Here is a 23150-nt window from a genome sequence, read left to right on the forward strand (position 1 = left end):
TTTATTCAGTTCGTTAAACTTCAGTACCTTAAAAGTAAAAATGTTACATAATTTTCTTTTTATGAGGTATTTGTCTTCTAAGATTGTAAAAGACTTGTATTTTTCATTAAAGCCTTGCTGGCTCATCATTTGTAGTTACAGTGCTGAGTTCACAATCATAACAAAATCTGCTGATGTCCAGCCCCATTTCTCAGATCCGAGTGTGACATCATATTAATGGTGTCCTTAACGGCTGCAGAGAAGAGTCAAACTTTACCTCATTATTACAGTACACACCATGCAACGCTATGCTGCCATGTGTTTCAATTCTCTACATCTTGTATGGACAAATACAAATAATTGGCTAAACAAATTGCAGTTAGTCAGTATTGGGAGGTCCTACCTTAATTTTTTTTGGTCTCTGTTTATGCTTTCTGCCCTGAAGCACGATGTCTACCTCTTCTTATCTTCACACACTGTCATCTTGCAGAATCTCCAAACTGAGTTTCATCACTCCTTACTTTCACTCCATCTTCTCAGAGCAGGTGACAAGCAGAGAGAAAACAGAGGCTACTATAAACTGTTTGGATAGCTGCTACTGGCCCCGGTCACACGCCCGGCAAACATGGCCTGAGAGGCTGTGATAATAAATCCATTGTGAAATCCACACATGAATATAACGTCATCGTCATTGTGTTGGCAACATGAAGCTAAACAGAGCTGCCATGTCATGCACTAGATGATAGATTAGGTTTTTTTTTAGATTTAGCAGTCACTCCATGCAGCATCTAATGGAATCATCTAAAGCTCTCCTTAAAGTTAACCAAATTTCCGTTTCTCTTATGCTCTGGACTGTTATGGACCTTGTAGCTTCACCCTGGCTGTCACGAGCGCACTCTCTCACACAAAGCGTTTCTGTTTGAAACAAAGTCAGATTGTTGTGGACAGGGGGAGCGCAGCTTCCAGACACATGTGGTTGCATTTAACCCTTCGCATTCATGGGACAGTGAAAACCCGTGCAGTTTTGGACACGTACAGTATGCAGAAGCTAATGAGGAATTGCAAGTTATCCATTGTTATTCATTATCTAATAAAAGAATACTAACGTGAATTTGTCACATAAATTATTGTACAAAGTTTACAGATAAACACGAAAGGTACAAGAGCCAGATTACGAAGCCGGATATCGGCTGGCCCCGGTCCCTGCCTTCACCTCAGAGTCCCTCCTTGAAGATGGGGAGGCCACAGGCAGGAGGATTCTGGGTACTTTTTTGAGCCGTGTCATCTGGAAAGAAAACATGAACTGCTACAGACTGAGGGTCACGGTTCCCCCAAGCTGAATGACGATGATTATACGAAAAAAGACACGGGGGTTTTAAATCAATACTTTTTGTGAAATAAATGAGAATCACTTCTAAATCTATCATTGATATGAATTTATATATATATATAAAACATGTTAACTAAGACAGGTCCAGAATATTTCTGGACCTGTCCAGTCTAAACTGGACAGTTTAGACTGTCCAGTTTACAGTCTAAACTGGACTATTGTAAATATTGTTCGCATTACATAAAATGAATTGTTAAAAGAAATCCTTTCTGATGAGAGTTGCTTATCTTATATCATCTTATTGTAACATTGTTTAGCACACTTATTTGAAACTAATAAAGAAAACACATAAAGAGAGCAAACAAATGCAATAACACAAGATAAGGTGTTACCTTATTTGCTTCTTCATCTAAACCGAGCACAACTCAAGAAGTTCTGTGAAATAAATGTCTTGACATTCTACAAACACGTGTCAAAAGCATCAAAGCTGTTGTATTTATTCTCTTTATTTATTCCATACGTTCTTTTGCTATTTTTCTGTGGCATTTGTAAATGTGCTTCACAGCATTGCACAAATTGATGTGTAGAAAAGCTTCAGCTCACCAAATCACATCAGCATCTTCTTCATTTCCCAAGTCCTCTGACTAATCCAGTCCTTGGCTCGGTCGACAGGTGAGCGCTGTGAGTTTAGAACTAAACACAGCTTAGCCACTTTAGACCGATTTGTCTCCAGGTATTCCTGGGTTTCCATCACAAGCTTATCCAGTGCCTCGGGCTGATTCTCGTCCAAGGACACCTCATCATTCATCATGGGGTTGAAGCGGAAGTAGACATCTGGGGGCAGCAAATCGCCCAACAGGGTGTGGACCCCTTCAGTGTCAGTGGCGCTGAAGATCAGGTTAGTGATATTGGCTCGAAGGCTCGTGGAAGTGCTAGGGCTCCTCTTGACATTGTCATAGCGTCCGGTGCCAAGGGACAGCACGCACTGAAAGGGTGTGTTGGGCCACATCAACCGGCTCTCGTGGACCGCCAAGTTGCAGGGATTGTTCATGATGATTCCTCCGTCCTGCAGCGGCAGAGCACAGGTTCACATTTAATTCCACACACATGCTGTACAGTTTGCAAGAGCCAAAGGAAGTCAGTCCAACATTCTAGCTCAGATATCACCCAATTCACTGTTGCATAGATATTAAATGCCAATATGTTTATCACTCATTGCTATGGCAATGAAAAACTACAAAAAAAAACAGAAACTGCGCAGCAATTCCTGACTACATTTTATATGGCGTAAAATCCACTAATCCTCCAACTTCAGAGTTTGTGTCGCAGCAAATCCTGCTCTTAGAGCAGTGCTAATAGTAGCAGTCCCACCGACTGTTTTCTGGGAAGATTTATCAATGCATGTGGATCAAAACTGTGACATTTCTGTGGTCTTTTGCGACTCTTGGCAGCAGTTTTCTCCTACTCCGTGTGGCTCTCAATTGTCTTAACCCCTGTAGTGCCAAACGTTTTTGCACAGACTACATGTAGAATCATACAGGTTGGCAACAGAAATGAAGACGAACATCGACCAGCCAACCGATGATAAAGTTGCACTTAAACATAATAGATGCAACAAAACTAGTTCTCTCGCTGACAAGAAAAAGTATATCAGCAGCTAGTTATCGGTAGCATCAATTGCATAGAGTCACAGAATGCAATGAAGATGTCTGCATGTGTCTCAAACTTTTTCCTGACATAAAGCTCCAGGAGAAAAAAAAAACAGAAACAAAAACCCACAAAGAAAAAGTAGTTTTACTCTTGGTCTATTTACAAGACTAAATAGACAAAATTTGATACCTGTGATTGACATAAAACAGATCAAATTATTATTATTATTTTTATTTAATTTGGATGCATGAATTTAAGATGATTTTAAGGATGCATGGTTATGAGACACATTTGTGGTCAATGAATATTTTACATTAATAGTTTTATTGCAGACAACTATACAACCTGGTGGATGTCATTCTGCAAAAGAAACTCCTGGAAGTATCCAGGTGCGGCTGATGATGCACGCACTGCCTCCCACATCTTGTGGTCGGACCCTCCTGAAAAGCGGCTAGGGCAGCCTGGTTTGTGGCTGTAGTTGCGAAACACAAAGGCCTTAGGGCCTGTGCCCCAGTTCACAACTGCACTGACAGCTGAAACCTGAAAAAGGGGAACAAATCCTTGGTTGCAAAGCGGAACATGGACCAGCTTAAACCTAAATATCACACCTTGTCAATTTTGAAAGAAGATATTTTCTTTACCTTTGGAGTGCACTTGTTTCTGGATGTTTTAATTAGCAGATCAGAACCCATCGTCTCCCTTGTTCAAGTAAAACAGGCAACATGTGGGGAGTATAACTTATATCTCATTGTAAATGCTCATTAGGTTTCATTCTAATGCACATAAACAGATTTTCTTCAGAGTACGTACTGTAGTATTCTCTCCCAGGTTGCGGTATCATAGTAGGAGTGACTCCATCCCATGTTCACAGTGCCAACCAGCGGGTTTTGCTTGAAAACCTCGGTTCCAATTTGACGGTACATTTCAGTACACTCCTCCAAAGAAACACGGCCCAGCCCCAACATGAAAGCTAAGATGGCTCCTTTTAGCATAAAGAAGCAATGACTTTAAAGTGACACATAGATACAGATTAAAACAGAAATATCGTAACATGTCAGACTTAGCTTGCTTTCTTTCTTGTTTTTTTAGTTTTTACCTGTACTCACTCCACAGATGTAGTCAAACAGCTGGTAAATCTTTCTGCCGGTCTCATCTTCTAGTATCTTTAGTAACTGCAGAGGTACAACACCTCTGGGAAGTGGAAGAACAGAAATATTTACAGTTTTCCAATTTTTACTTGTGAAAACCCCTACAAACCAAACAAAAACTGAAAACCATGTATCCTTCTCCTTCAACTTTCTATCATGTTTTGGACTGTTACATAAAAACCCCAAAACATTGAAGGTGGATTTTGTAAAGTGTAGAAATACTTCTAAAAGCAATGTAGTCATACCAAAAAAAGTCATGTGTCATGGTTTGAAAGTCATTTTAAAATAGAAAAAAAAAGACTGGAATAATTGTTATACAAAGTTTGAATTTTGCAAATGTATCTAGAATTAGATTGTTGTAGTCAGCACTGTGTATTAGAAGAACATGTCTGTATTGTAACAAATGTCTCTCAGTACAATCTTGACTGAGATACATGTTTGATTCAATTATGAAACTAAAGAGTTTGACAATAAATAATTCTGTGGATATATGTGTTTTACAATATACAGAAAACAAAAACTCTTGAAGGCGGAGTGAAGCAACTGAATAATTTATGGCAAGACCTTTGTCACATACTTACTCAGAATGAGGGATTGCCAAAGTAAGCTTTAAATCAATTGACTGGCTCCCTTAAAAGGTAATATTTTCTAACAATTAGCATTTAATACCTACTGAGTTTGATTATAATGCAATAAAGTCTTAATCTAACTATATGACTAGATCTTAATAGAATAGATTTGATCTATTTGTATGGCATTTTCATTGACTTGGATTCTACATAAATAGATATTAATTAGATGTGTTTGTGTTGTAAAGTTCATTTAAATTACAGCAAATGTGAGGTGATACTAAACAAGAAGAACTTAATCAGATTGAAATACTAGAAGATGCGGGTTCACTGATTGATGTTCACCGATTCCTATTTTTTCCTCAGTATTCATTTAATACTGACATTTAAAATGGACTTTTTCTGCTACTACATGTCTGTCTTGGATAATACGACACATTATTTTATTTCAATTTACTCCAAGATTAAGTGAAAACAGCTGATCTATAATATTTTACCAACAGGTATCACTATATTGCAGAATTTAGTTAAAGAAAGCAACTACTGTAGTTCATTTACTTTGCGCATCATAACTTAACAGTAACGTTTCCAATATTTACTAACCTTGTACCTCCACCATCGATGGAGAGAACTCTGATGCCATGACCTTTGACTGGATCCACATAACCAATCAGAGCTAAGGCTTCTCTTATAGAGGCCTGCAGTCCTTGATGGTGTTTGTAAGTTCGCCGCAGTCTCAACAGGTTGACTATACATTTCCCCTGGGGAACAAAAAGCATCTTGGATTTTTCCATATTTTTTTAAGCTTTTTAAACATTTGCAACCCTTTCTTTGACACAAATGTTCACAAGACCTGCCAGATAAAAGACTTGCATGCTGGGAAGCGGATAAGGTGTTCGTTGAGTACTTCTATGCAGGCAGTCATAACGTCTGGAGTTGAGGCTTGTTCTAGTCTCAGTATTAACCTAAATGTGGTCTCCTCTGCTTGTCTGCGGGTCAAGACACACTGGAAATACACGTTTGCGGAGCTTTAACAGTGTAAGAAGCTCATATGAGGCAAAAGACCATATAAGATCTTTATACCTCTTGAAAGTTTTAAAACATTAGCATGCAAAAAAATAAAAAATAAAAAATAAAATTCCAAGTGTGTTAAAGGGGATTAATGTGATGCAACAAAACAGGTAGAAGATAGTGAAGCTATACAAAAATATGTGATTTTTGTAACTGATTGTAATTTACAAATTGAAAATCTGAAAATAATAAGGTGCAAAACCACATATTGATGCTACTAGGCTAGAAGTGAGTGTTTTTTTTTTTACCAGTCTTAAACATCAAGAGTCTGAATTTTTTTGCCCATTCTGTAATGTGAAAGTAAACTGCTGGTCCCATCTAACCACAGGACATTATTTTACAATCTGGAAATCTAACGCTGTCCTTGCCTGGTCAGTTGTTCACATACTCCTGGATGATAGATTGAGAATTATATATATTCAAAGCTTGCAGTATTGTTTTATAACCTAATCCTGCTTTAGATTTCTCCACAAATTTATCTCCAACCATCTCTGGTGTCTTTGTTTGTCTTTATGATGCTGTTTGTTCTCTAATATTCTTCAACAAACCTCTGAGGCATTCACAGTACAGATAAAAGTAAAATACAATTAAATTAACTAGTGAGATGTCTTCTGAGGTATATAATTGCTGTGAATTTTTTTTAGGGCATCAGATTAAAGCTATCCCTATCCTTCTTCAAAATAATTAACTACTTGGAGTTGGTCTATTAAACAAAACTCCATCTACTTTATAAGGGTTACTGGTTGTAATGTGGCAAAATGTGAACAAGTTCAGCAGGTATGAACGCTATTAAACATGTCAGATCAACTCACCCTATTATTTATTAGGATCTCTGGTAAAGCCACTTCAGTTGTGACTTCAGTCTCCTGAAACATCGAACTCAGAAAACCTGAAATAGCAGTAGAGGGATGGCGAAAGACGTCCGTCAAAGATGTATTCTTTAAGGATGCCGGGTCTATCTTTGTTTTGACAGTTGGACCAAGGTCCTTCTGTTCACTTTTTGATCTAAAATACTGATTGATATAAGATGATGTCTGAGAATAGCTGTCGTTCAAGCTAGCAGCTTTTGAGGTAGGTTTTGTTGAGGCAGGAAGTTCTTTGTCACTGTGAACTTCATCTACATCATCACTGGTGCCAAAGTACTTATTGATGTGTTCCGCAATGTGAAGGAATGAGTCCTCAGAGGTGTCGGCGACGTTTTGGTGTTCCACCGTTGTCTGTTCTTTATGTTGTTTAACTTCAGGCTTTTCACCAGAGTCTGGGATTTTTTTCTTCTTCACCCTCCGGGTCTTTCCTCCGGTAGCAGACAGTTCCTGCTTTTGATCTGTGTCATCCACAGAGAACACTGAGCCGATATGTTTGGCAACGTAGCTGAGGGTCTCGCCAAATACTGCAGTCAAAGAGCTGATGTCCAGTCCAGACTTGTCATCGCTGGAGGCAACAGTCTCTGGTTTTTCTTGTTTCTCTTTGGATTTCGAAGACTGTGCTGGGCTGCTGCCTCCCGGTTGTTTTTGATTCGCAGCTGACCACTGACTAAACCTGCGCTTTTGTGACTGGCACTGATATTCAGGAACTGTTATGATAAAACTGCCATTTTCAGCAAACCCAACAGCATGCTTTCTCTTAAGGCAAATGTTAAAGTGTCTGGACAGTGGGTGACTTTTGAGAGTGGGCGCATTAAAAATCCCAATTGGAGCTTTGGTTTTAAATGAGTCCTTATTAGTACATGAATAAAAACACAGACAACGGAAATGTCTTACTTCCCTGGCAATTTCTTTAAAGAAGACTGAAGCATAACTTGTAAAGAGATTTGCACTGCTAGTAAATGTATAAAGCCTGAATGAGTTCGGACAAAGTGCCAGTCTTTGGTCTCTTTTCAGACAGATCATTGTGTACATATTCCTGCATGATATTAAAGTCCTCTTAGTGACACCTGAGCAAAATGGGTGACCCATTCTCGACTCAGTGTGGCATGAAGCTCCCAGACTTGTTGTGGACACCTCTTCTCTGTTGCAACATAATCAACTGCAACCTAGAAAGAATCCATAACATAATCTTAATGAATCCAACTGATCAATCACTGGCCAATGAAGACCTACATCATGCACAGTGGCAAATATATAACTATATAAAATACCTATAAGATCATTTACACACACAGTTCCTTGCAAAAAATGCACTCTACTGAGAAAGCAAAGTGAAGTGAAGGTGAAAATTTAGTCAGTTGACTTTCCCTCCCCAAATTTGAAAAGGGTAGCCTTTATTTGGCATTATGTTCTGCTCTAGCTTGCTTCCTGGAACTGCTTATTGGGAATGTTATCCCAAGCTTGATTGTCTAATACATCTGTGAAAGCAGGTAAAAAAATAATATACAACCTTGACCTTGATTATGCATATGTCGTCTGCAAAGACATAGTCAAAGTGCAGTTTGACAACTTTGGCGAGTTACCTAATCCGGTTATTTTCATGATCTAAACGATCATACCTTACCCTTCACAGCAGATTTGATAAACAGATTTACCTGAAAAATAAATCCTTGTTTTGTCTTAAATCCTACTCCAGTAAGCTTCTGGGGACAAACAATTCGGGTAAACAAAACCTCACCAAAGAGCAACTTCAAATTTTTACCTGTGGCAATTGCATGAAAAAATTCTGTCGTATTGTGTTGATCCAGACTTTGGGTGGGAGCGGTTCTGTTTGTGGACTGCTGGAGTTTTGGACCAGTTCAGTCAATCTTCATAAAGACAAAGCTACGTCATGAAGTCATGTCGTCACTCCTGGAAAATCAACAGAAAGAGCGTGTCTCTGAGCTGTTAGTCGGTACGTCACATCTCATCACACACAGAGACAAACACACACAACATACATCTTAAATGATGTTCTAATGTATCAAGATTTAAAATGTTCAATAACTCATTTGAATATCATCTTGAAATATTGACATGTTTTCCTCTTAAAAAAATATTATTTACATGCACAGGCTCAAACTAAACATATATTCTCATCATGTTTCTTTTTAGGTAAAAAAAATGATCAAAAGCATGAAAGCTGAATTGCATCTGTTTTTTCCACAAGAGAAACATTTTGTGCAAACTACAGTCCTACACAACTAACTTATGTAACCTTTCAGATGATGAACATGCAACGCAGTGGAGATATTCATCTAACTTTGCATTCAGTAATGTTTGTGTGCTTGTATCTGCTTGAACATAATATTAAAGGATTACTTACAAGCAAAATGAAGTGTTAGGGGTTTGACATATCACAGCAGCGATTTATCTCCTTTAAGTCTGCTCATAATAATGCAGACTTACAGTGGCATCTAGTGGCAGCTTTCTCACACTCTTCTTATTTATTTGCTTTTGAAAAAAAATTCAATCTGATTTTCTGGTATGACAGGAAATTGACTGCATTTTGCTTCAGTGACTTTCAGTCTTATCTGCACAATACATTTAACAAAATAGAACAGTTGCTAAAGCAGAACTCGTTTTCTGTCTGTCTTTCAAATTGCTTTATTGTCTGATCAGGCATCTTTTGTTGTTGTTGTTGCTGAGTGTTTGTCATATACCAGCCTGTTTGCTAGAGGACACGTCTTTCTGAGTTGATGAGAATACAAGACTGAACTGCGGATCAGAAAATAGTGCTGTCACTCAAAATGAGCTCCATAAAACAGATTAAAACTTTACTCTAATTGTGCTGTTCTAATTGTAGCTACAGCCAGCGAATAAATAATAGAACAAAGCTTGCTTTTCTTAACTGAAGATATTTTATAAACGGATTTTTGTGAATACAATAAAAGGCAAAAAACACATCAATAGCTAATATCCTCATAATGCCACACTCAAAACGTTTTTGAAACTGAAATATAACAGTAATGAAAAATACATTACTACCCACTACACTCATCTTAATGCTACACTCAAAACGTTTTTATAACTGAAATACAACAGAAAGACAAATACACTTCTGGACGATAATGCTACACTCAAAAATTATGTTCACTGCTTTGCATTTTATCAACAACAACGCTAAAGTGTCTTCCAAATTCATAAATACTTACAAAGATGAAAGTTTCCCAAGGCACATAGCGTATAAAGTACATTCAAATATTCATAAGTTGCTTACTTTCTCCTAAATGCCTAAATTCTTGTTGACATGGTTACCGGAAGAATATACGTCAAAGACAGTTTGCTGCTAAGAGCGCTCACTCGGTCATGTTTCTGGAAATGCATTAAAACAAAAATAGTTTTGATAGACAAAGATAGTTTGTAAAACAAATGTCACACTATTATGCAATTCCAAACCCTTTTCTTGAATTTGTAAATTCATGTTAGCATGAATTTACAAATAGCTAACTATGATCGTGTACCAACTTATTAATGTAACTTATTTCCACTGTAAACTAATTTACAAAATATGACTGAAATGGCATCATGGTATCGGACTGTTTTTTCTGATCTGACATATTTTGCTGCTTAAATGTTTTTTTTTTCTTTTTCTACCAACTTGTTTGTTACAGGAGGACACATCTTCTCTGAGCTGTTGAGAATTCAAGTTGAACAGAAAATAGTGTCACTCAAAATTAACTCCATAAAACAAATCCAAACTTCATTAGTTGTACTTTTGGTATTAAATGTGAGAATCAGATAGCATCCATATTGCTAATCAAAATGCAGCCTCGTCTAATTTCAGTCTTTGCTTTCCCCCCATTCTTGCTGCGGTTCAATTGTTTTCAAAGTATTTTCCATTGATCCGGACAACATAAAAAGCATCAAGTCAGAACGACACACCTTGCATATATGTATAAAAAAAAGCATAAAGTCTTTACCACACCTACATTCCAGCATTTTAATTAGATTTTCCAGCAGCACAATATGCAACACATTCATATCAATACAGTAGCTAATTTTATTAATGAAGTCAGGAAGAGTCAACTGATTTCTTTTCACAGCGTCCTGTGGTGCAATCCTCTGCCCGTCCAGTCCACTTAAGTCGATTCCTTGCAAAGATGGCGTATGATTTATCCATAAACGGCCTCACCGGTGACCACATCATAAAGCGGCCCAACCAGCCGAGCCCAACGGCGCCATACATCACTGCAAACGCTGGAACGCCGCGATGGACCTGGCAATGCAAAATGTAAAGAGGTAAGTGCATTTTTCAGATTATTTAAGTCTCAGTTAGGTTGTTGTGTTCAGAGTTAACCTCGTCTTTCTCATCGATTACAGTCATCTCCTCCATGGCCATCTCATAGGTGACATCATTGTATTTTGCCCCATTGTAGCCTGGCTTAGAGATGTCAATAAAATGAACTTTCCCCGGTTGGTTTCTTTGCAGGAACTGGAGGAAGCGGATCTCTGTCATGCAGATGGGACACAACCCATCATACAATACCTGGAGTAGAATAGAGATTATGATACTTTCATCTGTTGGATTTTACTCATTCACAAAAAAAAAAAAAAAAAAAAAAAAAAGTACAAGCACGAAAATTGCTTATGGAAGGAAAAGTGTGAGCTGATGACAGTGTTATTGGTTCTGATGAAAAGTTGTCAGAATTAAGAAAGATGATTCTTGTTTATGAATGGGATATTTATTTTCTAATGTCAATAATGCTGCGTATTATGTATTAATTAACCATATTGATCAGAGGAGCAATGATGACCTATTTCTGGATATATAAGAGAAAAAAGTGGATTTTTTGGGGGGGGAGGGGAAACAGAATGTGAAATTACTCAGTGCGTCACAGTGTTTTACGTGTGGGACTGCAAAAATCATTAATTTCACCATTATGCCTAAGCATATTTTTTATGAGTGATCATTTTCTTTATAACAAAATAATAATAATAATAATAATAATAATAATAATAATAATGAGCTTTTATTCATTGCATGGTGAAAAAATGCATCTGCTGTGATAACATTTTTTTGAAACATAATTATGGAGCAAACTTTGGCAAAACAAACAAAAAAAAATGCATCACTATGGAGGCGTGTCTATGTTCAGCAACAGTGTGGGGTGTAATTTCTCAAATTTCTCAAATTAAGCATATGTTTCATCACTAAAAAAAGTGTTTTGAGAGCAGCCTGAGTGATTTTAAAATAATCCTTTGGCATAGGCTTCATATTGTAAGTAATTACACTTTGAAACGATTTCATTAGAATGAAAAAGTTTTTAATACAACTTGTATTTTTTTATGTGAAATCAGGAACTGAGCTTCGCAATTTACGTTTCCCAGAAGTGTCAAGGCTCGCTGTTAGAATAATGAAAGAACAGGCATGTCTCACCCTGACACCTGCAGATTCGGAGCTGAGGTTCCTCCGCTGGTGACTACAGAACCCTGGCATCACCAGTTTCACTGTCGGATTTGTACAGCTGGGGAACCTGACTGAAGCCGCCGTGGACAAACCCACTCTAACTTTACAAAACATAACTAACAAAACCGCTCGAATAAGACACAGTTGAAACGACCAATTTAATAATGCAGCCGAATGTGGCTGATGCTATTAGAAAGTTCCTTAACTTTGGCGAAGTTAGCGTCTGCGAATGGAAGAAAAAAAAAAACGAAGAGAAAAAAAAAGACCGTGTTTATGTTTCACAGATCAAGAACGAACACATAACAGCGGAGCTCCTCTTCTTCTTGAGTTACGGTAGGTCAAACAACAGTGCCACCTTCTGGAGTGTCTGTATTGAATCTAATAAACTTGGAATCATCAGCTTTTTTACTAACTCTATGAATATGGAAAAAAAAATAGATAGAAACAGAACCCTAGGTAAAGGCCAAATACTAAAGAAGTTTTAAAAATATCTGCAGCAAATAGGTGGGTCATCATGTCTCCACAGGAACTTTTTGGTCACAGCATGTTTAGGAGTTGTGCCAGAAAAACACATTTATGCCAGAAGACCTGTGCTTCTGTTTCTCGGTCAAAGGCCCTGATATCTTCAGAGACAGTTCTCTGGAAGATGGGGGGATAGTGCAAAGAGGAAAGATCAAAGATCCCTCTCTGTGTGGACTAACCTTGTCATATAGGAAAAGACAAAGTGCTGCCCTTTATGCAAGAGGGAGCGTTCAAAGTTTTGGTACCTGGGGTAATAAAACGTTTGTCACATGTGGCTTTACTAAGATAGTTTCCCTGCTGAAAGAATGCCTTTTTCTAAAATGTTCAGTGTAACTTTACACTCTTGCAATAATAATAATAATAATAATAATAATAATAATAATAATAATAATAATAATAAAACAATTGATTTTAATATTTTGCAACTGCATGCATGTTCTTAATTTGCACGGTTTCTAAATTCTTAAAACTCGTAATTATTTTTGTTTCAGTTCCGTGTTACACTTGGCTGTCTAAATTAAATATCATTTCATTATTTTATGGCTTCTATGTGCTAATAAATTATGTGTTAAAACAGCTGTTCTAACACGTAATCTGCAAACTAACACCACGAAACTTACACAAATATTTATCAGGCATAAAATGATGTGATAAAAAAAATCACATTCTGTAGCTTTTAAAGGAAATGTTGCATTGCATGATGCAACTCTTATAACTCTCCACTTTATCTTTAGTTTTTCTTTTTGAGCTCCACGCCTCATGAAGGGCCTACTCCTTTGCCTTTGTTGTGAACAGCCACTTGCACTTTTTGTGGGAGCACATGTGATGAGATCAAAGGACCTGCAGCAGGGTGCTGAGGGAGGAATCTATAGTTTCACAGACTGCTCAGAATAGTTTTAAGGACCGCACAGAGGTGAGGAAAACAATCTGTTTATTAAGGGCCAGAATTTATTTGGAGATTTGCAGTTGCTTGTTCTCTGTGCACATCTTATTATCTGTTTCCACTTTCCAGTCTGAGGATTGAACATGCCACCTGCAGCAGCAACCAATCTAGGCTACACGCCAAGAGATGGAGGCTGGGGATGGGCAGTCGCCTTTGCTGCTTTCATCTCCATAGGATTCTCTTATGCCTTTCCCAAGTCCCTCACCATCTATTTCAAGGAAATTCAGGAATATTTTTCAGTTTCCTACAGTGAGATTGCCTGGGTGTCCTCAGTCATGCTGGCATCTATGTATGCAGGAGGTCAGCGGCAGCCATAGGCTACTTTCACAAAACTCACTTATAAAATTTGCTCTACTGGTACTAGCATGCTTGAACAGCTACATGCTAACAAAGCTTTTTATTAATTTTTTTGTTGTTGAAAGGTTAACTGAATAAAGAGAAATTTTCTTCTCACATGCAGGCCCTGTCAGCAGTATGCTTGTGAACCGACATGGCAGCAGACCTGTGGTCATGGTCGGTGGGCTCATGGTGTGCGTTGGCATGGTGCTCGGTTCTTTAGGAACCAGCATAGTTAATCTGTATCTCTGTGTCAGAGTAATTGGAGGTGAATACTATTTTTTTTATTTAATTTTCTTGAGTAATACTTTTGTTACTTTTGTGTAACGTCATCTTTTTGTACGGTTAAGTTTTAGTATTGAAAGGTTGTTTAAGTTGCTCAGTTAGAACTGGCTTTGTTTCAGTCACTTGACCTTGTTTTCTTTCTCTGTGAGGTCACTAGCGCTTGTTCAGTGGAATATATTAATATTTACCAAAATCACTGCAAAGTAAGACTGTCCTCAGAGACTTGGCAAAAGTATTTGCATTGCAATTTTATGTGACAGACGAAAGCACAAAGCAGAACATATTCTTGAAATGGAAGGAAAAGGATGCATTGCTTTACAAATTCTTCACAGGAATATCTGAAAAATGTGTAATGTATGTATTCAGCTCCTTTGAGTCAGTGCTTAAGTACCTGCAAGTGCAGCAATTACAGATCACATCTAGCGATAGCATCTTTTGTGTGTTTTTTCTTTACCTCAAACTCAGTTAGACTGGATGAAGATCACTGGTACTCATCAACTCATCAATATTAATTTCTTGCCTCTGATTCTCAACCTCACTATTTGGACTTTGACTGCTCCATTTGAATTGCCAAGATGCAGCTACCTTTAACACTTATCTCATTTATCTTATTCATAATACCTATGGGTGAAGGAGGTTCCTTCATGGGCTGCCAGCTTCCCATGGGTCACATCAGTGTTTGGTGATGGCCAAAGAGAAAATTTAAACGATTCTGTTGAAGTTTGGGCTGCTTAGTTTTAGTTGTTGCTCTGCCAGAAAGGTGGCTTTGAATCTCCATCCAGCCATATCATCATCAAACATGGAGACTAACAGTTTAAAGACTCATAAAGGGATTTGATCATAACAACAGCCAGTTTCCAGCATCTAATCATAATTGTTGACCAAACAGAAGAGATTTTTGGAGTGTTACTAGGAGTCAGTGGTTGTGATAAAGGATCCCACACATTGGTGTACATGGATGAAAGTTTTCTATCAACAGATTCTCCCACATGAGTTGTCGATTGCTGCTTCTCCTCCCCTTTCTGACTGTTTCTCTGATTAAATCTCAACGTCTGACTTGTCACTTTAGACAAACCTCCATTTACATACATTTTGAAATGCTGGATGGCGCTCTGTAGGATGCTTCAACCTAAACATATTATTTTATATCCTAATCTTCCTTTAAACCTCTCCACATTATCCCTGACCTGCCTGCTGCGTTCTTTTGTATTCATTTGTTAAACAACGATTTCATAGAACAGCTAGATTTGTACAGTGATTAAATTGAACACACAGAGTCTATTTCCTAAGTGACTTCTGAAATTAATTACTTGCACTAGATTTTATGTAGAGGTATTAAGTTAAATTGGACATAATACAATTGCTAAGAAAGACTTAAAATCCTGTATCATTATTATTCTGCTTCCCAATATGATGTGCTTTTTTTCCTTTCAAAAGGTTTTGGTCTTGCCTTCACCCTGCAGCCAGCTCTGACAATCACTGGCACTTACTTTCAGGTCAAAAGGCCACTCGCAAATGGACTTGCTATGGCTGGAAGTCCAGTCGTTCTTTCCACTCTGGCCTCTCTCAATCAGTTCCTTTTAAATTCCTTTGGTGGGAGAGGGAGTTTTTCCGTCCTGGGGTTCATTTGGATGAATTGTCAAGATGGCGCCGGTGTGTGTGGCTGCTCGTCTGTCATTCTTACGTTTGTTGATGTTTGTTGATGTTTATACTGTTTTTGACCTGTGTCATCTACGGAACTGAGTCTCTGCTGGTGTATGATCGCAACACACTACTAGACCTCCAACCATTGGTCCAGGATATGGAGTTATTCGATGTTGCGGGCCAACAATCTTTGCCCCCGCTTCTGTCGGAGATTCCGAGCCACTTGTTCCGGGTTCCTGTGCTGCTTTCACGGAGGAGACGTCGTCGTCGTCGCGGTACACGAAGCGGCCGGCTGGTGAAGCTGAAGTTTTACATGACGCACTGTTCTGCTTTTACTCGATCATCGCAAGGATCGTTTCTGGGCTCCCGGGTGCCTCGGCGTTTCTTGGATCCCGTTGATGTCTGCTTGGTGCCAGTGGTCGGCGTTGAAGTCTCTCTACACCGCCGCCCCTGCCTTTCCCGGCTCAACATGCGCCGACGGTGTCACCAAAACCTGAGACCGCTGTGCCGGGTTTCCCGACCTGTCGAAGCCCAGGATCAAGTTCCTGTTAGGATTGGCCTGGTAAACGCCAGGTCGCTTGTGAATAAAACTTTTATTCTTCGGGACTTTTTTAGTCAACAAAACCTGGATTTTCTGTGTTTGACTGAGACGTGGCTGAGTGTTGGTGAGTCCAGTGCTCTATCTGAGCTTTTACCAGCGGATTGTTCTTATTTTAACTCACCACGGGCTTCGGGGAGAGGCGGAGGCACAGCGACTGTTTACAAACAGGACTACAAATGTAAGCAGTGTTTTCTACAGACATCATTCCCCAGCTTTGAGTTTACGTCTTTTGAGATGAGACACGTAAACCCAGTTTTCTGTGCTGTCGTCTACCGGCCCCCCAAATATAATAAGGATTTTATAAGCGACTTTTCCGATTTTTTATCTGGGATTTTAACTAACTACGAACATGTTCTTATTGTTGGAGACTTCAATATACACGTGTGCTGTCCTAATAAGCCTCTGGTAAAGGACTTTTTAAGCCTTCTGGACTCTTTTAATCTGGTGCAGGCCGTATCCAGCCCAACACATGAGCACGGACACACACTGGACCTGGTCATTTCCTGTGGTTTGCCTGTGACTAACCTGGAAATCTGTGACTCTGTGTTTTCGGATCACCTGCCTGTTTTATTCACTGTTACTTTGACACCTACTGCAGTTAAAACTCGCACTACTGTTCGGCGCTGTAGGATTATTAACCCTTCCACTGCCACTCAGTTCTCTACTGCTTTTCTTCAACTCTGTGGATCATCTGACTTCCTCCACTTCGATACAGAAGAGCTCTGGTCCTGGTTCCATTCTTCCTGTCAAACCATCCTGGACTCGGTTGCTCCATTAAAAACCAGGCAGCCCAGGATTAAACCTGAGCCTTGGTTTAATGACAGAACTCGTGCTGCAAGGAAGGAATGTCGTCGTGTTGAACGCAGGTGGAAAAAGGATAAACTGCAGGTTACTCTTCAGATTTTAAAAGACTGTTGGCGTCTCTACCAGAGCACGGTTAAAGAGGCAAAAAGGGAATATTTGGCAAATATCATTTCCTCAAACAGTCATAACCCACGTGTTTTATTTAACACCATTGACTCTGTGCTTAATATTTCTCAGAATGCCTGTTTGGAAGCTTCTCCTGATGTGTGTGATGATTTTATGCGTTTCTTTATTGAAAAGGTTGGTAGTACCAGGGCTCTTATCACTGCTCCTGACTCTGACCCTTCAATTTCAGTCCCTTGCTCGGCTGCTTTCAATCAGTTTGAGCCTGTGACTGTCTCACTGTTAGAGGACTTGGTTGGCCACATTAAACCATCAGGTTCCCCCCAGGATCCTGTGCCTCCACGATTTTTTAAAGATATTTTATCTAGCATAGGGCAGCCTGTTCTTGCAATTATAAATAGCAGTCTGTCCTCAGGTGTGGTCCCTGCTAGTTTTAAACATGCAGTAGTGCAACCACTGCTTAAAAAACCTGGCCTTGATCAAACTGTTCTGGCTAATTATCGGCCTATTTCGAAGCTGCCTTTTCTTTCTAAGGTTTTAGAGAAAATTGTGTACTGTCAGCTGACTCAGTTTTTAGATGACAATGGCATTCTGGAGGTTTTTCAGTCAGGTTTTAAAACTCTTCATAGTACAGAATCTGCTTTGATTAGAGTTTTTAATGACGTCCTTCTTGCATGTGATTCTGGTCACCATGTTGTTCTGATGTTACTTGACCTAACTGCTGCCTTTGATACAGTAGACCACAACGTTTTAATATCGCGATTACACCACATTGTTGGTATTGATGGTATTGTTCTTAAATGGTTCAGGTCTTACCTGGAGGAGAGAACATTTTCAGTGAATATTAGTGGCTCTAAATCATCTGTTGCTTCAATGTCTTATGGTGTCCCACAGGGCTCAATTCTTGGCCCACTGCTTTTCTCTCTTTATTTACTGCCTCTGGGTTCGATCCTTAGGAAACATGGGATTTCTTTTCATTGTTACGCTGATGATTGTCAGATTTATTTGCCCATAAAGCAGCAGGATGTACATTCAATCAAACATCTCCTGGCATGTCTAGGAGATATTAAAGCTTGGTTGGCCTTGAACTTGTTAAACTTTAATGAAAGCAAAACAGAGGTGATGGTGTTTGGACCCAGTGGCTCCTGTGAGTCCTCCTCTGTTGACCTGGGACCTTTGGAGGAATATTTTAAACCTGTTATTACAGATCTTGGTTTTAAGGTGGATAGTGATTTTAAATTGGACAGCCAAATTAGAGCCGTGGTTAAGACCAGCTTTTATCATTTAAGGCGATTGGCGTCTGTGAAATCTTTTCTTTCCAGGCAGCATTTTGAAACAGTGATCCACGCTTTTATTTCAACTCGATTGGACTACTGTAATGCACTTTATCTGGGAGTCAGTCAGTCGCTGCTCTCACGTCTGCAGCTAGTACAAAATGCAGCTGCACGACTTCTGACAGGAACTCGAAAGAGGGAGCATGTGACCCCTGTCCTGGCCTCACTTCACTGGCTGCCTGTATATTTTAGGATTCATTTTAAAATTCTTATGTTTGTTTTTAAATCATTGCATAATCTTGCCCCGGCTTACCTCTCTGAGCTTCTTCATCCCTACGTACCCCATCGGTCTCTCAGGTCAGCAAATCAGCTGCTCTTGGAGGTACCGAGAACAAAAAGGAAGCTCAGAGGGGACAGGGCTTTCTCTGTCATGGGCCCCAAATTATGGAATGACTTACCTTTGCAGGTCAGAGAGGCCCCTTCTCTGTCCACTTTTAAAGCCCGTCTTAAAACCCATTTATTTTACTTGGCTTTTAGCACCAGTGGGATCTAGTTTTAATTTGTATGTTTTTTGTTTTTAAACTGTTTTAATTACTTTTTTATTATGTTGTGTTTTTCAATTGTACAGCACTTTGTATCAACTGTGGTTGTTTTAAAGTGCTTTATAAATAAAGTTGGTATTGGTATTGGTATTGTTCTGAACCGCTGTGTGGCTGGTGCTTTGATGAAACCAGTTAATAAATAAGCCAGATCCCAGTCCAATACTGACTCATCAGTGGGCAGGAGGAAAACCTCTGAAGAAGCTGCTACTGCGAATATTAGCTCAATGTCTGCTAACCCTTCAGCTGAAGACAGCAAAAACAAGAGAAAAAGTCAGAGCTTTGTTTTCATAGACATCTCCCTTTTCACACACAGAGGCTTTCTCATTTTTCTTATTGGTAATGTTGTCATGTTTTTTGGCTCTTTTGCTCCTGTTGTGTTTCTGGATCCTTACGCTAAGCATCAAGGGACATATGAATATTAAGCACCTTTGCTACTTTCTATTTTTGCTTTGGTGGTGTTAAGGAAGAATTTCCTAAAATAGGTTAACTTTGGAAAAAAGTCTGGCTCTCTCTTCCTTTAGATCCCAGGTCCTCTCGGCAGGCCACGTGTAGGCACAAGGAAACAACAATGCGTGTTGATGTCACAGAATTACAGAGTTTAATCCAATATAAGACAATGCATAAACTTAGAAGTAAGACAATGCACAAACTTACACCAGAAACTGCAGAACGACGGAGACATACATTCATTTACCTCACATAAAGAAGGAAAGAAAGAAAAGCAAAGACGTGCAAAGACATCTTTGGAGAAGTTGCAAGTGCAAAATCTAATTTGTTACTTCTGTGTAGAAAGTTTTATCCTCTTGTATTTAATTTATTCAAATAAGGCGTACCTTTGCTCCTCCAACCAGGAGCTATCTCTGACCCTCTATCTGAAGCCTAAACCCCTGCAGTGTTTACGGCCTCTCACAGATGCGTGTGAAAAGCCAGAACTTTCACTGTATTGTTTTGCGACACAGACAAAAGGCAGTTCAAATGATCCTAGCAAACCATCTGCTGGAACTACAGTTAAAATAAAGGTCAATAGGCCAGAATAAGTTACTGATTTAAAACCACAATTTAGGCCATTTGAATCAAGACATATTAAGTTTTAAAACTAGCTTATTTCAAATTTATTTTCTCAACAGTGGGCATGTTTAGCAGACCAGTTACTGGATTCTTACCCAACAGCAGGTGGATTAGACCAAGAATACAATATTTTTTCAGTTTTGCTGTTTCGTACAAAGGCGTTTGCCACCTACTGTGTCCACTGGCGTCTGGATATGGGGGTCTGGTTGTTTATTCGATCTTCCTTGGGCTGGCATTTGAAATACTCTCTGCACTACTTTGTGAAGTTCTGATGGACCTTGTCGGAGCTCATCGCTTCTCCAGTGCAGTTGGACTTGTCACTATCATCGAGTGTGGACCAGTGCTTCTTGGACCCCCCATTTCAGGTTTGTGAGCAATGTTCATGAAGTATAATTTTTGCAGAAACATAAGTTGACTTGTCGACTCTGCATTCTGTCTTTCAGGGGCCCTGGTTGATGTTTTCGGGGACTACAAATACATGTACTATGCATGTGGTGCACTCATGCTGGTACCCGGTGTCTTTCTCTTCATCATGCATTATTACAACTACAAGAAGCTAGATGAGGATTGCAGGCAGATTGTAGCAGTGGAAATAAGGACTTCTGAAGAGGCAGTGAAACTTAAAATAAACCAGAATGAGAAAACAAGCGATGAAACACAAGATTAAACTTTTTGATTCGCAGTTTTAGATTAGAAACATTTGTCTGGAAATCTGGATTCTTGTAATCCTTTGAATGACTAATTCTTACACATGTGAAAAAGTTTAGTTATTTGTTCTATAGTAATTTTAGGTGACATACCTACACAAAATAGAGCAAATATGCTTTCTTTTGAAAAGAAAATGATAGACAATTTACATTTAGACTCATATGTTGGATGGGGAATGTTGCAGAGAATCATGTTTTAAGTATTCCCCAGACTGAAATTAGCTTGCTTGATTAAATCTGTTTCCCTTCCTAATAGTTTAGGTTAACACCTATATTTCTTTATAATATGTTGGGGTTTGGGGTTATTTCAGCACAGAGCAGTTGTTTTAATGCTAATTGGCAATTGAGACATCCAAAAGTAACTGTTTTTTATTTATTGTTGTTATGTAAAATGGAGCTAATAACACATGCAGGCAGCAGTTTTCCCATATTTATTTCTCAAAATAAATAAATAAATAAATAAATAAATAAATAAATAAATAAATAAATAAAAAAGAAAACCATGAATCATTTTTGCTTTACTTTACAGTCTTGGTCTTTATTAAAGCTTTAATAAAGAATATATAAATATGTAGCCTAAAAGAGTTAGTAAACATTTAAGGTGTATTTACTTTTGCAATGTTCTGTACCTGTACTGTTAAAGTCTGACACCGCAAAAGTTAATTAATTTATCTTCGGGCGGCATAAAACAATCAGTTCACTTTTTATCCACTAGATGGCAATGAACCCTATCATGTAAAAGCCAGAACATACAGTACAACATCTCTTCAACTAAGCTGCAGTTATTAGGTCTTTACAGCATCGACTTCTTTAATTCAGGTGATGACCCTCTCCATTAAAGTGATGAGTGTAATTATCTGCATGTTTCTTGTACAAAATTCCTCATCCTATCTCTGCACTTACTCTGGCCTTAAATTTTAATTCCCCTAAAGGAGGAGAAAAAAAAAAACCCTGTTTTTGGTTCATGTTCTAGTCTGCAGTAAAATTAGTTTTCAGTGTCATGGGGAAAAGCTGTTCTGCTTCTGCTTTGTGCTTTTATTACTGAAGTAATAAAAAGTCCCTTTTATGTTAGCGAAATATTTCACAATGATCTTTTGAATAAGAGCGGAGAACTCTATGTACATTTAAATAATAAGCATTCATTTACGTGCGGCTGAACCATTGAAACGCTTTCCTTAACCTTACTGCCACTAAAAAAAGCATTGTGCGTCTTACAGATTGAATAGAACCACAGGACTGACCCGCACATATTCCGGTATTTTAAAATAGGCTTCAGTATTTTGTGTATCTTTAATGGCCAACTATTATGTGAAGTCGAAATTCTGACTCATGCTTCACCAAAGTGAAAATACCTGAAAGGAAATACAGTCAGTGATCTTGAGCCAGGTCAGCTCTTCTCCTCATAGGTCAATCGTTCTATAAGCCCACACACCATATGATTGCAGTACTCCTCCTCCTCTTGTACACACAATGCAATATTTCAGAGGCAAGCAATCTGAAAGCAAAACATTGTCATTATTACAGATATATGCTTAAATGTCCCATCGGTATTATGTCCCTGGAAGGTTTGTATTGACTTACTTTATAGAGGGATGAAGCTCTATTATAAAAGTGAATCGATAGCTTTATTCACAGCATTGGAGGCCACTGTAAATCCCTGTCTCATGGATGGCTGGTGTTCTCTTTGGAATATGGCTTAATTTCAATCAGTTAAACATCATTGGTTCAGAATTGACCAGGGGGGCATCAGTTCCACTGGGTGGCTTTTCAAACACTTAATGTCACTTACATATGTAGCACAAAGGCAGAATCATAACGCAAGGCCAACACACTCCATTTCAAGACGTTTATTCAAATATTCAGTAAAATTATCTCTTGTTACAGATACATTTGAAGAAAAGATTAAAACATGATCTTTTCAACCAAACACATTTCTTTTTCATACATGGAAAAAAAAATCATACTAATGTGTGAATGTATTTTTTTTTCTGTAAAAGTGGGCCATTAAAAGGTGAATAATATAATTTTTAACTCAGAGCTAAGCAGTCATAAAATACAATATTGTAAATAGAGCCCATTTGCAACCTTGGGCCTAATATTTATGCATCAAACCCCCTGAGTTTTCTAAGTAAATATATAAGTATGAGACTCCTGAAGCTCTGAATTGATGTGCACTTCA

The 23150-nt window shown here is 38.5% G+C and overlaps 2 protein-coding genes and 1 pseudogene across 2 annotated transcripts; 1 reads left to right on the top strand and 2 right to left on the bottom strand.

Annotated features, from left to right (window-relative positions):
* Window positions 1-1916: 1916 nt before the first annotated feature.
* On the bottom strand, window positions 1917-7745 carry LOC106924968 (calcium-independent phospholipase A2-gamma-like). The gene is made up of 8 exons (XM_014998955.2): window positions 6560-7745; window positions 5530-5682; window positions 5280-5437; window positions 4056-4150; window positions 3770-3941; window positions 3601-3658; window positions 3305-3499; window positions 1917-2375 (listed from the first exon to the last, which is right to left on the bottom strand). The coding sequence occupies exons 1-8, from the start codon at window positions 7700-7702 to the stop codon at window positions 1917-1919; spliced, it is 2433 nt and encodes an 810-aa protein (XP_014854441.2). The 5' UTR covers window positions 7703-7745.
* Window positions 7746-10581: 2836 nt separating this feature from the next.
* LOC106924969 (uncharacterized) lies at window positions 10582-12517 on the bottom strand. The gene is made up of 3 exons (XM_014998957.2): window positions 12033-12517; window positions 10953-11141; window positions 10582-10871 (listed from the first exon to the last, which is right to left on the bottom strand). Exons 1-3 carry the CDS (start codon window positions 12174-12176, stop codon window positions 10668-10670), a joined length of 537 nt encoding a protein of 178 aa, XP_014854443.1. The 5' UTR covers window positions 12177-12517; the 3' UTR covers window positions 10582-10667.
* An 888-nt stretch (window positions 12518-13405) lies between these two features.
* LOC106924982 (monocarboxylate transporter 2-like) lies at window positions 13406-20940 on the top strand (annotated as a pseudogene).
* Window positions 20941-23150: the final 2210 nt, after the last annotated feature.

Source organism: Poecilia mexicana, unplaced genomic scaffold (assembly GCF_051168715.1).
Source record: "Poecilia mexicana isolate PSO_F unplaced genomic scaffold, ASM5116871v1 scaffold_7, whole genome shotgun sequence".
Lineage (NCBI taxonomy): Eukaryota > Metazoa > Chordata > Actinopteri > Cyprinodontiformes > Poeciliidae > Poecilia > Poecilia mexicana.

Coding starts and splice junctions, on each gene's coding strand:
- LOC106924969 (XM_014998957.2), bottom strand. CDS start 12,176: ATGTTTTGTAAAGTTAGAGTGGGTTTGTCCACGGCGGCTTCAGTCAGG. Junction 11,142..12,032: donor CCGAATCTGCAGGTGTCAGG/GTGAGACATGCC, acceptor ATTCTACTCCAG/GTATTGTATGATGGGTTGTG. Junction 10,872..10,952: donor TAATCGATGAGAAAGACGAG/GTTAACTCTGAA, acceptor TTGCATTGCCAG/GTCCATCGCGGCGTTCCAGC.
- LOC106924968 (XM_014998955.2), bottom strand. CDS start 7,702: ATGGGTCACCCATTTTGCTCAGGTGTCACTAAGAGGACTTTAATATCA. Junction 4,151..5,279: donor ATCGATGGTGGAGGTACAAG/GTTAGTAAATAT, acceptor TCCACTTCCCAG/AGGTGTTGTACCTCTGCAGT. Junction 3,500..3,600: donor GAAACAAGTGCACTCCAAAG/GTAAAGAAAATA, acceptor CCCCTTTTTCAG/GTTTCAGCTGTCAGTGCAGT.